This window comes from Lagopus muta, chromosome 6 (assembly GCF_023343835.1).
Source record: "Lagopus muta isolate bLagMut1 chromosome 6, bLagMut1 primary, whole genome shotgun sequence".
In the NCBI taxonomy this organism is placed as follows: Eukaryota; Metazoa; Chordata; class Aves; order Galliformes; family Phasianidae; genus Lagopus; species Lagopus muta.
In genome coordinates this window covers 31,376,952-31,392,709 of record NC_064438.1, presented here as the reverse complement: position 1 = coordinate 31,392,709, position 15,758 = coordinate 31,376,952, and the positions used below count along the sequence as shown (strand labels likewise).

Sequence of the window (15,758 nt, the reverse complement as noted above, 5' to 3'; positions counted from 1 at the left end):
AATACTCCTTTTCATCTGTCATGTATTTTTGTATAAATTTGTGTAGGTGTGTATATACATATGTATATATCTATGTGTATGTATGAAATTAATTTGAAAGATCTAGGCCAAAACTGTTCACTGATTTGGTTTCTGCAGCATAATACACTTAGGACCTCACTTTTCTGAACACTGTGCTCAGTACCTTGCATGTTCAAAGTAAAACTTCCATTAATTTCAATTCCATCGACAGTGCTTAGCATTTTGCGTAATTAGGCTTTTAAATGTAAATTCTAAGAAGAACATATGCAGGATAATCATATTGCTTAATGGTTGGCACCTAATTTAGATGTGTAATTTGTAAGGTTAATCCCCCAGGTAGCTCTGCTACCGTCTAGGGAAAGTAGTCTTGCAGCTCTGTGCAACCTATTTCCTCCCAGAGAGTTAGACTCACACATTGATTTAGATGAAATAAATATTATTTTTATAGCTATTTTCTTCTGCCAAGTTATCATCTGAATCCGCTGATTTTCCTGACAGCTGTATGCACAAAATCAGCAGTAGCAGTAATACAAGTGCATAGGCATTGCTCAGAAACTGGCCAGAGTAGGTCAAGATGATCTCTTTAGGCAGTAGATTATAGCACCTATGTAATTAAATTAAAGATCTGGCACATAGTACTGTGTATGTTGTATTAAAAAAGGCCACATGGAAAAATAACTGTATCAATGGACTTCACGCTTCCATGAAGAGTCCACAAAGGAAGCAAGGAGAGAATACCTATTACCTGGGCAGCAGTCAAACTACCTTAACACTTGTTCTTTCTGTTGATCCTGAAGAATTTGTACTTGGGTGAATGAAGCAACAAAGGAGGTAAAGGTCCTACAGAAAACAATGTAATTCATCACACAACTACAGTATTTCCTCTGCACAATGAATGAAGTTGAAATCCCCCTGGGAGAAAAGCAGTATACTGTATTTGATGATATTTTAAAACACAGAGACAAGGGCAAATAAACATTAAGTACCTGAATTTGAAAGTGGATATTTTCACACAGGTTTCTGCATCCAACTATTGAGAACTTCAAAAAGGAATTCCAAACACCAGATATTTCATCATGTAGAACTACAGGAGAGAGAAGCAGTAGGATAGAACACTTAGAGCATATTATCATCTCATTTATAGAAACTGATTTTTAATAACTCACTATTTTCAAGATTCCTTTACAGCTTGTTACAAAAAAATACATAAACACGCAGCTTAGAACCATAAGAAGTCTGTTTCCAAGTCCCTTAAAATTGATATGCTTCCAATTGATAATTGAGCCCCATGTAAAGCAGTGTTTGCAAAACACTATGCAAACAGACTTTTTTTTCCTGAGTTGATTCAATAAGTAAATAAGTATTGTGAAGAAAGATATATTGGATATAATATTACTGAAAACTGACTTAATTTGTCTGAGTTACTCAGGTGACTATTAGCAACTTGGCTGAAGACACAGAACAAAAAAAAAAAAAAAAGCCTACTTGCCCCCTTGAATATCTTGTATAACAATTCTGCTATTGTCATGCTTTTCGCACAGTTGCAGTGCCAAGCAACTCCATGAATACTTATAGGGGGAAAAGAAGATCAGAAACTTACAGTGACTAGTGAATTGGCAAAATTGTCAGTGTTTAACAGTGATGTATAGACCAACTGTTGCTTTTTTTTTTTTTCCTCCTTTGGATAACAAACTGAACATATCAGGTTCTTTCACTGCACAATCACTTTCAAGTACATTAAAACCCATGGATACAAATGAGATAAAAACCTGAGGGTTCTCGGTATTTTATGAGGTAACAACTGTATCCTAAATTCTATCTACTGAGGTGTGTCTAGTAGACCTGTTACAGATACAGTTGCTAACAAGTGAAGCAGAAACATTGCTCAAGTTTCCTTTAACAAAGATGTTAAATGAGCGGAGCTGCATTTCTCGAAAAAAGAATACTTGCAAAAATGACCATCAAACTAAAGTTTGAACATCACAAACTTCAGAAAATTGTAATAAACACTCTAATCAATGAGATTTTAGTTTTACAGTTTCCAACACAAACACATACAAATGGACTAGAAAATATAAATGGATACTAGCATGCTTTGCATTAATTTTGCTACAGAAAGCAATGCAGAACAGAGATTGTGTCCGGAAGAAGTAGGGCAGTCAAATAAAAAGACAACTGGATGGTCATAAAAATCTAATAAAAACTTGCACTTTGTGCATGAATTGATTCCCCATAATATCATACTACCATTAAGTATCATTAAGTATTCTCAAAACATAGTGCTTTTAAGCTCTGTAGAGATATTTTCTCTCTGAACTTGGCTGTAAATCACACTATGCAATCACCTTTTCAAGATAATGGAGTACACCTGCTAATAACAGCTAAAACTACAAACTAGCACAAAATAATAGAATTAAATAAACTAGCCAAATGAAACAGACCAAGTTGCCATTACTTGCTATCATACACCAACTGTAGCTAAGACTGTCATCAAGCAATGATAATTATTACTGGAAGTTCTCTGCCAGGTGTATCATAAGTTTCCTGATTTTCACCCCTACAGCTTACATGCTCTTTTTCATTTTCTCCCTCCATTTTTCATTTCCAATCATTTGGTTCTCCCACTACTACATTTTTTCTTCAGTTCTGCATACTTTTTTGGATGAAAACTTAGTTTTTATAATAGATGGACTAAAACCCCAAGGCAAGAAAAACAATTTGCCAAGGACAGACACCAAGAAAGGAATATGAGAACAAATGAAGCCTATAGGCCAGTATCCAACCATTTGCAGCTCAGAATTCCTAAGCCTCCCTGGAATCATCCAGCCTGGGGAATACTGAGAAGGGATCTAATCAACACTTATAAATATCTAAAGGGTGGGAATCAAGACTCTTCTTGCTGGTGCCCAGCAAGAGGACAAGGGACAATGGGCACAACACGAGAAAAAAGCTTTACTATGAGAGTGACAGAACACTGAAGTAGGCTGTCAAGAGAGGTTGTGAATGTATGCTTTCAGGTGCAATGTACACTAGGGAATTTGCTTCAGCAAGGGGGCTGAATTCCAGAGGTCTCTTACAACCCCAACAATTCTGTGATTTCTTTCTCATTGGAACAACTTAACTAATTTAAAATATAACTCACAGAGTGAGTTATATTTCACATACTACACTTCCCAACCATGTTTCACATTTCACTGTAAATGCTTCCTTGAGATAAAAGCAGCAGTTTACATACCTGAGACTATCTCCTTGATATAGCTTGCTATTAGTTCATCTCAATTTTACTGGACCTTATTATATATATTATTATATATAGGTTATTTACTTAATTTTTAAAACAATTTTGAAACCTACATAACTCCATTCCAGTACAAGAATCTAAGAATCAAATATATAGCTAACATGTACGTCAGATAAATACACCTAATACACATACAAAACATTGGTCAACGCACTGTTTATTTCATACTACTGTTCTAAATCACTCCGTATGTCTGCATTGCAGATTGAGCATCATGTGATTTAAAAACATAATAATAATCAAAAATGTAGTACTGAGCAAAGGAGATGAACAGAAGTAAGTCTAGAAGTTATATCTGGTAACATTATTGTTTTAAAAAACAACTTCATTAGAAATGATCTCACAATAAACACAGTAAGACTTTAAGGATCGCTATTTATTTCTTTCTAAAGGACCTGTAGTAGTAGTAAAGAAAAAGTACTTAGTTACTTTAAACATAAATGCCAGAAAAAAAAAAAAAGTCATAATTCTAACAATTAGAAGGCCAACTGTACCCTGGGCTGTATCAAAAGAGGTGAGGGAGGCAGTTTTCTCCCTCTACTCCACCCTTCATAAGGCCCCATCAGTACAGCATTCAGCTCTAGATCCTCCAGCACAAGGACATGGAGCTGGTCATGCAGGCAACCAGGATCATCAGAGTGCTGGAGCACTTTTCCTACAGGAAATGGCTAAATTAGTTGGGCTGGTTCAGCCTGGAGACAGTTTCCTTCTAAAATTTAACAGAAAACTTTAATTCCTGCATACACATGCAAAGTTGTAAGCCCCAGTTAGGATTCACTGCTGCACTACTGTGCCACTTTCTGCATCGAGTTTGTTCACTGCTTTTTTTTTTTTTTTTCTTTAACCAAAAATCAGGAGAAACAGTCATTACCAAGCCATACAGTTCAAAGCCATACCTTAGAACTGTAATGGAGTGGGCTGCAGACCAGCTTCTCCCTGCTTTGGCCTCCAGCCCCGTGAAGCTGAGGTGCCACTGCAGAGAGTAATGCAGAGAGTAATGCAAAGGCTCTGCCAGCTCTCCCCCAGCCCTCTCAGATAGGAAAGCCAGCGGGCACTTCCTCAGCACCGTGGCGGCAGCCACCACCGCCCTCCTCTCCTCCACAAGCGAGGACCGGGAGAGCACGTCGAAACAGCCGCCAGTAGCCGACAGCTACACAAACGGCGGCTGCGCAGAGCCAACTCGCGCGGGGCCCGGCTTCGCTTTTCTGCTCGGCTCTCTCCGCCCGGCCGCATCGCTCCGCCCCTCTCACCGCCCCGGCCGGGCCGCGGGGCGGAGCTGCGGGAAGTGGGGCGGCAGTGGCCCGCGCTGTGTGATCGGCGGGCTAGGAGTAAAGGGCGCCCCGAGGGGCTGTCGCCCCGATCCCCCGATCGCGGGTGCGCTGCCTCCCGCCTCTCCCCGCCTCGTTGTTCGGGGCCGGAGAGGCACAACTCGGCCATTTCTTGGCGCCGCGAGGCATGAAGCTCACCAAAGCCCAGTACGATGAAATAGCCCAGTTCCTGGGGCACGTGCAGCCCACCCGGCAGAGCCTGAGGAAGCTGAAGGAGAAGTTCCCTAGGTAAGTGCTTCCTGTCCCCGGCGCGGTGCGGCGCTGGGCGGGCTGCTCTGCCGGGCGGCGGCCTGCTGCACGCTGAGAGCGGGCTCAGGCCGCGCCACCAGCTCCAACCGCCTCCTCCAGCCGCTGTCTCCAGTTGCAAGCCTCACACAGTGCAAAACCACCCGCACACACACACACACAAACACACACGTCACTCTACGACAAGGTGCAGCTCGCTAAACTGCTGCTTTCCGAGCAGGATACTTCCTGCTCTCTGTGACCCGAGGAGATTGATGCAAAATAAAGTGTGCACCTTCCTCTGCTGCCCCTTCAAATGTAAGCTCTCGGGCGCTTCTCAGAGCTCCGAAGCACCACGTGCATCCTGACAAATGAGTCTTGCTCAGGGCCTTGCCTCTGCAAGTGAGAACAAGGGTGGAATCTGGCTTGGGATACTGCTTTATCAGACCCATGGCTCCCACACCACGCTTTGCCCTCAGTTGCTTGTATGTGAGCACCCATCTGCTTCCTCACCTGACAGCCTTCAGGATTGTCAAAGACACTCCCAAGTGACCATAGGCTACTATGGAAGTTGCACATGGCACGATGTGCTTCATGTACTGATCTTCATTTCTAGAATTTGCTTACTATCAGTGATCATAGAGTTTAAAGGACATGTTGCAAGGGTTTTTTAAATTTTTTTCTCCAGCTTTTCGAATGGGGTTATTAGTGCCAAATTGGGTAGAATTGGACTGAATTCCACTGCGAAAGGTGTGATATTGTCTTTAAAACACACTGGTAATAATACAGAAAAATGCAGTTTCTTAGGTGCTCTGCTTACCCTGGTAAGATGGAGATAAATAAAACAGAAAAGCATCCATGTGCTTCCTGAACAAGCCTTGCTAGTCTTACCACAAGTGTGACTGCAGATGCTGTGTGAAGCTGTGTGCATTGTGCAGTATGTGGTTGAGGAGCCAGTACAAGGCTTTCAAAGTGTCCAATGAAATCTGCTTTTTCAGGAAAGTGATGTAGTTAAAAATCAAGCTGAGGCAATGACCCTGTTGTAGAGAAGAATTGATGATAAAGCAAAGTAGCTGGTTCAGTGAGCTCATAAAGTTGCATTGCTGGGAGCCCAGCTCAGCTTGCACAGTACTGCTGCAGCTTGGGAAATACTTAACTGCGGCAGCATATGTCTGTACTTAGCAGTTGTCTTTCAACTTTAACATTCATGTTTATGTTCAAACATCTTCATTTTTAACAGCGGGATTTGGGCATGATATGAGGATTATCAAAATGGAATTTTGACTGCTAAGCACAGTGAATCTCAGCATGTATTGGATGCACTTACTTTGAGCTTCTTGACATATACAACACTGGACGCTAATTCTGCATGCTCTGTGTTGTGCTTTTCTGAAAAGTAATTTCCTGCTTTGTTTCTCATGTGGTTAACTACTTGCTAGTAATTTGTATTTTCCTTTGTAACTTGTGTATTTTAGTCTTCCACTTTTTCTTTACCCATGAGTTCACGTTCATCTGTGATACTGTTTTTCTCAATGAGACCTAATGTCTAAATTGTATTACCTATGGTAGGGCAAGTTGTAGGACATGTAGAGCACTGCAGAAAATGATCTGAAAAGGTTACAATCTGATTTATTTTAGTGCTTGTTTTTTTAGTTGTAGTTAGATCTGTGTAAGAATCACCTTATCATCACATATCAGTTTAGGTCAGACCTTTAAACTTTAATTTTTTCAAAGATCATTTTGTCCAGAAAAGTTCAGCTTTTGAGTGTTTGATTCATACGCAAGCTGATATTGTGTTCTTGTGTAGGTGTTTCCAGGAGGAAAAAAAAAAAAAAAAAAAGAGAAGAAAAAAGTAGAAACCTGTTCTTCTGAATACAGCAGAATTCATATTTTCTCTTTGAAAATTTCGTCAAGTTCTTACAAACAGAACATGATTGTCAAATAACTGGATCTGATTCAAATCTTTATACAATATTCTGCTTTTCTTTTTAATAACCAATCCTAGTGGAATTTTACAGGTTTTTTTTGATAGAATCTTCCTCTGCCTCCTGCCAGGATTTCAAAGGGTGTAAGGTTTCCTGACTTATGGTACCGTCTTGTTTTATCTTGCACAAAGTTTTTCCTCATTTGGTTCTATTCTGTTGAAGTCTTAGAGTATCTTACACTACATTGTATCTGATTTGGGGATTCCAGGAACTTTCTGACATTGCAAGTTGACTCAGTAGTCTCAGATCTTTCAGAGGTCCCCAAAGCCTTACTTTTGAGTTCTCACTATTGTGATACATATTTCAGTTCAGCTCGGAGTATTGTATTCTTCCATACCACAATTAATGCAGTCTATATTCCTTTCCTTACTTAATTATAAGTTGTTAAACAAACTTAGTGCCTCTAGCTTGACTTCCTTTTTATTACCTCTACTTTTATTCCTGTAAAAGCATTCTTTTTTGAACCCTTTTGAGTGCAAACTGTGTATATAGGGAGTTTCACAGTGCTGGAATTTCAAAGTATTAGAATTTATAGCAGCTGCCCTATGTAGATCTTCACTCACAATATTTTCATCTTTGATTCTAAGTAAAGAAGTAGTGTTCTGTTTGTGCCTCATCTTAAAAGTGTCCTTCTCAGTAATAAAGATGAGCTTTTCTGACAGCCAATTGGTAAGAGTAGCTTTCCAGTAAGCAGAGGAAGAAAGTACTACTAGGCTCACAGTGAGTTTGTTCGTTTTTGAGTATGGGTATTTGGTATTATGTGTAACTTCATATTAGGCCTTGGAAGTGCCCCAATGTGATTTGTTGTTGAACAATGTGTCTACATGGTAATGTCTGACAATGTAAATTGGAAAATATTTTGTTTATTATTTGCTAAATTTTACCTGTTTTTCTCAGTGATGGTTCATGCTCAAAGGCCCTTAAAAAATTTTAAACATTTTAAAATTTTAAAAAAATTTAAATCAGTGTTATTTCTACCAGCCAAACTTCTGATCATCTAAGACTGCTGAGTTATTATTTTTTCTTCCTTTTTCTCCACTGTCATTGTTGCTTCTTTTTGACTTTTAGAGTTATTGGTGGATAAGTGTGTTTTCCCTCTGCCAGCTAGCTTTATTTACAAGGAAGTATGTTATTGTCTTTTCATGAATAATTTCATTTCTTCGTATCTGCTGCTGCTTTTATTATCAAGCAGTGTCCGATAAGCCCTCTATGGTAGTTGTACGCAATAAAGAAGGCTTCGGCTCTCTTTCATCTGCTTCTTTTTATTTCTGTTTTTTGCTTGTTTGATTGTTTGTTTTCCTTTTTATTGCTGGAATCCGGGCCTGCTGCTAATGGTACCTGGAGATTGAGTCAAAACGGAAGAAGGATTCTCTGTCCTCTGCTCTGATGTTCCTTGGAGCTGCAGTTCCAGGAGGGAGTACTGGCAGTGAGCTTGAGAGTGGGGCAGCTGGCCATCTAGGTGGCTTTTGGAGCTCTATGCTCAGGACTCAAGCTCAGCTATACTAAATAGAGATGTCTTACTCATAGGTTCCTAGCCTGTTGGTGTGAGAGGAATCGGTTACATACTCTTCTAACTGGAAAGCCTTTCAAAAACTGTGCAAAACTGACAGAGGTCTGCTGTTTCTTGGCTGCATCTCCTCTTCTGAATAGTTGGTAAAATGTTTAAATAAGCACATGAACTGTCTTCAGTCTCCAAGCATTTATCTAGCAATTCTTGTTTAGAAAGATGCCTTTGTGCCCACAAGAGATAGAAACTTTTATTTCTTAAAATGAAAATGTAGTTTAAACTCTCTCTGCTTTTCTGTATTCTCACTGCTTATCAATGAAAAATTCATGCTCTGCCTACATAAACCACCTCACTGATTTCAATAGACTGGCTTATGAAGGAGGAGAAAGTAGTCGTTAGTGGGAGATGCAGAGACCTGGAAAGACAGATTAACTGATCACTGCTAAACCTTCCACCCTGTCTATTTTGAATTGGCAAATATTTTGCACTAATTTATTCTGTTTACATGATCTGGACCTTACAGCTGGAGCAGCTCTGAATTTATTAGGTTTTGTATTCATTTTTTCTTTAATGTTAAACTTCAGAGTAAATGAAATTTTGCTCTAGTGTTTGTTTTTATCTGTTATATGTAGTAAAATCTATCATAATTTAACATTTGCTATGTTCTCAAAGCATTTAACCTCAAATGCAAGCACTGACAGTAAGAGATGAGAAAATAATTTTGGCTTATTATTTGAAAAGCAAATTAACAGTATACAAACTTTCAGAAGTGTAGAATAAAATTTTGCGTAATGAAAATATTCTTACAATGAAATAAAAATTCAAAACGTAATATGAATTGATATAATTCCCTTTGGACATAAATTCTTTGTATTCATAGCCTTGGTATCAGATCTTGATCTGCATCCAGTGCACAGATATTACAGATGTCTGCTCTTAAGATATTACAGTTTTGCTAAGATGAACCAAAGAGCACTACAGGTTTTCCTTTTTCACTGTTGAAGCCTCAGAGGACTTGAAACTAGTTGGATTTGTTGTGTCACGTGAAAAACTGATTATGCTGCGGCTCTACATAGGAAGGAAACTAATTCTCCTCTGTAATAAAAATCAACATTTAACTCGGAAGAACTTTGTCTCTTTTCATTATTCTTTAGATTAAAAATAAGGTACACATTTAAAAATAGCTATTGATAGCAATGAAAGCACTGAGACACACTGAGCACTGAGCACACAGTTTTGATCAGGTTTTGAGTTCTCTGATTGCTATAGACAGCATTTAGAAGGAAAATTCTTACATTGGCACGTGTAACTTGTAGGCCTTCAGGTTTTCTTTGAAAGAGGTGGAAAGGATTTTTTGGAGAGTTGTTATTGTTGCAGCATGTTGTTATTAACAAGAAAGTGGAAGACATGAGTAAGAATGCCTCAGCAGTAAGTTTGAGGGAATACAATGTATTTTCTATTGTAATTTGATACAAAATGATACATGCATCATTTCTGTTCCTTACAAGCCTTCCCACCTAAGATGTACATTCCAGTGAACGGCAAAATTATCTTAAATGTTAGTCTTGAAATTTTGCTTGAAATGTGCAGCCAAAACTAAGGTTGTAGTTTCTGAATTCTTTAGTACTGATGAGTATTTTCTCTTAACTTTTTCTTCCTACAGTATGGGAAGGATTACTACATGGGTGTCCAGTTCCTTTCAAATAAAATAAAATAAAATAAAAATCACACAGGAGAGAAAGTGGAGAAAAGGTGAAAGAGAGAAGAGAGAGAAAATAAGAGTGAAGAGAAAAAAAATAAGGGGAAAAGAAAATTCTAAAGAAAAGCAAGAAGAGGCAAGGACAAAAAGAGGGAGAAAAAAAAATCCTTTCTTATGTCAAAGCTGCAGGGCTTGTCTTTGTCATTATGTTACTGTGTTGCTTTATAAAGTTTAACTTGGTTGTGCTTTTTGCCACTTCACAAGTTATATGGTAGTGATAATCACCAGTAGAGTAGGAATGTACATCCCATAACACTCTTCCAAGTATTTCATTCTAAAATGAGGTGGATGTCATCAGATAGACCAACAGATGTCTACAGATTTAAGGGCCAGATTACGTCGGCTGTTAAGTAAGGATGAAGTGGAAGTTTTAACACTGACCATATGTGCATTTAATTGACTTGTGGATTTTAGGGTGCCCTTGTACTCATGTTGCTTATACTATGGACAGTGGTGGTAAAAATGGTAATTTTTTATTTTATTTAAGAAACAGTTCCTCACTGTGTCATTCTTCTGAAGTCTGCAGATAAGTCTAGGATGGAGTTTTATGAGCAGAGGAGATTTTGTACATGAGATAGAAAAATATTTTATTCATGTGTTGGTTTTCAGACAATCATATTCTGGGCTATATTACAATAGCACAATAAATCGCTGAATACACTGTCTGCTGAATATGACCTCACCATGAAAAATTTGATGCATTAGAGTAGGAAAGGTTGGAATATATCAACCTTAGCTGACAAGGGACTTTGAATTTTGACCTAACACAGATGACCTTTGTGTGCAATAAAAGTGAGTTTAATCTCCAGGTCAAGGTTGAGGTGAATGGTAGGGCAGTGTGGATTGGTTTGTGCTGGATGTGGCTGGATCACACCTAGCAAGTAAGGAGAATCGAGGTCTCTGTATTTTAGAGTAAGCAAATACTTACTGACATAAAGTTTTCTCCTATATGTTATACCACTGTAGAAAAATCTGCAGTACCTTAAGACAACTAATTCTCCAGCAGGTGTAGGCTGATTCATTTGAAGTTCAATGCTTCAGAATAGAAAGTGTGAGTTGTAAATATCCTGTTCCTGTAGATCATTGAATAGGTAAGCTAAATAAAATTTCTCCTCTAGCATGCAAAAGAAAGACAGCAAGTATATTGCCTTGCTATGAAAGGGGAGAAATCTGGAAGCTTTATGTCTTTGACAGCTAACCTGTCTTTGGAACATCGTAAGTTTATTCCTAAGTGGTATCCTTTAAAAAGGAACACAATTGAGAGCACTCTGATCTTTTTCAGTAGGCAAATACAAAGAAAACAAGTCCTTTTGAGCTCTCCCTTGCTGTAAAAGGTATTTGATTATAGAAGCTAAGTTACAAAATGTTTTGGAGGTTGTCTAGGCTACATAATAAAGATGTATAGGTTGTTTAAATAAAAGATTGTTGTGTTTTATAGTAATCACAGACAAAATCTGTATCGTTAACTGGCTGGTGTTCCAGGAATGCTTTTTTACTAACACTAGTGGTACATGCCCTGAATCCTTTACACAGATAAGAGTGGTAGTGGTGGTGCTGGTGCTGGAGAAAGGAGGGTGTTCTCTTTAAATCTCTTTAAATCAGGCAGGAAAAAAAAAGTTTGAGACTAATGGAAAGAACCTCTACTCCTTTAATAGAGCCTGCAAAATATATTCTCCAGGACTGATCAGCTCTGAAGGCTCTGGAGGTTTGATGATTGGAATGGCAGGAAATCACGCTTTCAGGACATAACGAATTGACTAGGCCATCCATCATTTGTTAGCATGCGCTGAAACGCTGGGTTTGTGTGCACAGGTCTGTGATTTAGTAAATACTTGGGAGATGAATAGAGCTTACACACAAGGGAAGATATTGCTGTCCTTCAGCAGCCTTAGACACAGATCCCTGCTGAGAAGGCTGTCTGACAGCAGCTCATCAGTAACTGGCCTGTCACAGTCAGTGATGCCCACCAGCCATCCCCAGTATATTAAATGCATTTTTAATATCTGCTTCAGTAGACTTAATGAAGAAAATTTAGTTTCCGTACTCTGATCACTGCTTCCTCAAGTGTTTTAAAGCATTGACTGGAGCACTTCCAAGAAAGAAACTGTGCTGATACCTGGAGAAGTTGATTGAAAGTGAATGTGAAATAGAATGCGAATAGGAATGTTATTACCCAGTTTCCTTAAAGCAAAACAAAAATGTTTGGGAGAAGCGCTCACCTTTTTAGAAACAATTGACCCTCCTGCAGAGGGACCTTACACAGCATGTTGTACTAGCAGAAGTGATGCAGTGCTGAGGAAGGTGTGCACATGGTGATTCTGTTTAGTGTGGCTGGGCTTGCCAAAAGGCATAATTGCATTTCTTAGGCTTTCATATGTCAAGACTTGGATCAGATCATCATTCTGTCAAGCTTTCAGAGTCCTGAGAAGAGGATGGGCATGAATGGGAGGAATGGAATAGATCACATTTTCAATAATTTTGCTAACTACCATAGAGTTCTTGGTTTTGACATTTTTGCAAAGGATGTGGTGGATGAAAATCATTGTAGCATTCCACTATATTATTTAAATTGATGTAGAGAATAAATAATAAATAAGATACATTGGAGAATGAAACTTCTGCTATTCTTATGATTTCGCAGGCTCATTGGGAGTTGCACAATATTGACATCCTGAATTGTAAAGAATTGTTTCTGTAACTTTCTACCAAGTGATAAGATGCTTTGTTACCTGTATATAGATAAACTTAATAGTTTGAATTTCCTGGGAACTTTCAGGGAAAAAATTGTGTTTACATAAAGGCAAATATGTTGGTTTTCTTTTTTTAATGAGATTCAATGCTTATTGTACTTACTTCAAGACAGCAAGACAAACAACTTGATTTTGTTGAAAACATCCATTTGATACATTCACTTCTTGAGTTTTTTTTCCCCCAGGAATCCATTCTGTGTTCACAGAAGAGAAAGCAAGTGCTGAATGAGACCTATAAATTTGATTATTGTATGTGTCAAAACAGTAATTTATTAAATGCATATTATTATAAAAATTTAAGACGTGTCCTAAACACTTACATTTTTATAACACATGGCAATGTTAAATAATACATCTTCTTGTTAGCATCTGTTTTCTGTCATTGTTGGCAGAACCTATGATTTATTACTTAAATTAATGACTAAAACCATTTTGGTTCTGATATATGCCCCTGAGCTTATCATATCACTTAATAAAATAACATATATGCTTTGATGAGAATCATTTTTAATTGTTTACTTCTTTAAGTTCCTGGTGAAAATATCGTATCTTTTCAAGGTGAATGTCTCAGAAGGTCACACTGTATTTCAAACCGAATGAAATACTGATAAGGATTGTTTTCAGTAAGAATATAGATTACAGTAATTAATAATATTAAAACTGTCTTTTAAGACACATCTAATAGAGCACTGTTAAGAAAAAAAAAAAAGAAAAAAAGAAAACAGCATTAGAAAACGTTTGGAAAAATACTGCTCTGTTTTCTTCAGATCCAGTGATGGTTAAAAGCCTTGTTCATTTGTTTGACTAATTTGTACCATACAAGTAGATTTCAAGCTCCCATTGGCATGCTAAGATTTCGTGCTTTATCATTAGTTTTCAGCTTGTATTTCATGGAGTTCTCATCCCTGGACTTCAAACAAAGAATTCAGAGTAAATGAACTTCTTGTCAGCAGGCTTAAATTTACCAAACAGGAATCTGCACTTCTTGACGGAAAAGTGTTCTGGCTTGTAAACTGTTGTAAACTCCTTAGGTTGGAAACTGTGTTTTGTCAGCAACTAAAGCATTTTTATTAGTCTTATTGTTTCTTTTCTTACGTGTTTCTTAAATTCTAGTGTCCATAACAGTTTGAATGTGGTAGTGATTTGAATGGGATACATGATACAGTGCATGTCCTAAGGTACCCAGTAGCCCAATTGATAATGACAGTCTTCCTGTTTTATCCTGGAGGTTTCTTGTACTTGAATCCTCTGCTTTATCTTTCTCATTTGAGTAGGATCTTCAAGCAAGTGTCACTGTCTGTTGAAACTGGTGTAATGGCTTCAGGTTGGGATGTGGTGCTGAAGTGGACTCTGTTTGGATGAATATTCTCTATTTGCATATCTGGATCTAGGCCTGAAAGGTATTCAAATTGTTTGGTATTCTTGATTCCCAGATAGCTCCAGGCAGCTGCAACACTGAAGAAAAATATCATAACACAGCACACATTTGTCTTCCACAGAAAGCAGAATGTTTTCAGATTTTTCTCTGAGACCTACGTGATACCAAAGATAGTAGTTTCTGTAGTGTTGCCTGCTAGAACCTTTTCTGAAGACAACATAAAAACTATGACCGTATAGAGATAATATTCACTTCTATGACTGAAGGCGTTTTTATCTGAATTAATATGAAGAGTCTTTTGGAGTTCCTCATCATTACTGAGGACTCAGATGATGATAATGGTACCACTTGTCTCTCTTTCCATTTGTGATCTGCTAGGAGATGGCAGAACTTCCTTTCAATCCACTATTGATACTGGTGATATCCAATCCTTTTGCATTTCTTCTATGGAATGCTTGCATATGTTCTGAGGCTAGAACTGGTACAGAGTACAAAAACTAATAGCCAGAGAATGAGCGTAGATTCCTAATGGCCAAACAACAATCGAACATTAGCCATTTCCAGCTCTAATGTAAATACATGTTAAAAATCCAGCTGGTCTTCAGTTTTCAATACAGGCAGGCAACATGTTCTCCTGGAGAAGCTCATTATTTTCAATTCACAAAATATAAAAAGATCAAAAGAAGACATAAATTTCTGTTTCTTACAGAGTTTAAATATGAAGTTTTGTTTTGAACAGTTGGCAGGTACTCCAAAAAGGCCAAGCAAGTTCAGTTCCAAATACAGTGTTTAATGACCTCATTGCAGTGGGTTTTCTGACATAGAAATATGTTTTTCTTTATCCTATTATTAGAAACAGGAGAGTATAATTATTGACCAAAAAGTCAGACTACATTTTTATCTCATTTGTATTGTGTTCCTTTGACATCAGTGGTCTAAGAGAGAAAAAGAAAATGGTTGTTTACAGGATAAATGCATGGTTTCGGTCTGATTTTTTTTCTGGCTATGTCTGTCTATTATGCTCTCTAAGCATACTTTTTTCAAACAAATCCCACTGGCTACTCAATAACTACTATCCATTATCTTTCTGCTTATGTTTTTTATTTCAATTTACTATTTACACATGGACCTCACTAGTAATGGGCAAACATTTTTATATGTGATTGTTTTTGTGGCTTTAAGGTTTCTGGATGAAAATTTTGGCCATTTATCTAGTCATATTAGCCTGCAGTTCTAATGCTTTCAGACTCAATAATTTAAAAATACTATTCAAATGTTTCATTTACTTTGAGAAATTAATCTATTTCTTTGTAGACTTTTTTGGGGGGGGGGCAGAGCGGGGAGCGGTGGGATTGATTACATGACAGTCATTTGCTTTAATGTATTTTGTAATTGTTAGCATTTTAGTCTCTTCACCAGCGGTAATATATCAATGGAACTTTGCATTAGTGGATGTATACTGAAATAACCAGCAAAAATCATTAAAATATGCAGAGGAAAGCAA

The 15,758-nt window shown here is 37.8% G+C and overlaps 1 protein-coding gene and 1 long non-coding RNA gene across 6 annotated transcripts in view; one reads left to right on the top strand and one right to left on the bottom strand.

Annotated features, from left to right (window-relative positions):
- The window catches only part of LOC125695259 (uncharacterized), a 93,928-nt gene extending 89,448 nt beyond the window's left edge, over nucleotides 1-4,480 (bottom strand). For all 4 annotated transcript variants that reach the window (XR_007377910.1, XR_007377911.1, XR_007377908.1 and 1 more), the window contains exons 1-2: nucleotides 4,219-4,480; nucleotides 1,008-1,105 (exon numbers count right to left, since the gene is read on the bottom strand). This is a non-coding gene — a long non-coding RNA (uncharacterized LOC125695259). The remainder of the gene's footprint in view (nucleotides 1-1,007; nucleotides 1,106-4,218) is intronic.
- A 90-nt stretch (nucleotides 4,481-4,570) lies between these two features.
- CDIN1 (CDAN1 interacting nuclease 1) overlaps nucleotides 4,571-15,758 on the top strand; it is a 114,118-nt gene continuing 102,930 nt past the window's right edge. For both annotated transcript variants that reach the window (XM_048949473.1, XM_048949474.1), the window contains exon 1: nucleotides 4,571-4,878. In XM_048949473.1, the coding sequence (XP_048805430.1) occupies nucleotides 4,778-4,878 (101 nt within the window). In that variant the 5' untranslated portion in view covers nucleotides 4,571-4,777. The remainder of the gene's footprint in view (nucleotides 4,879-15,758) is intronic.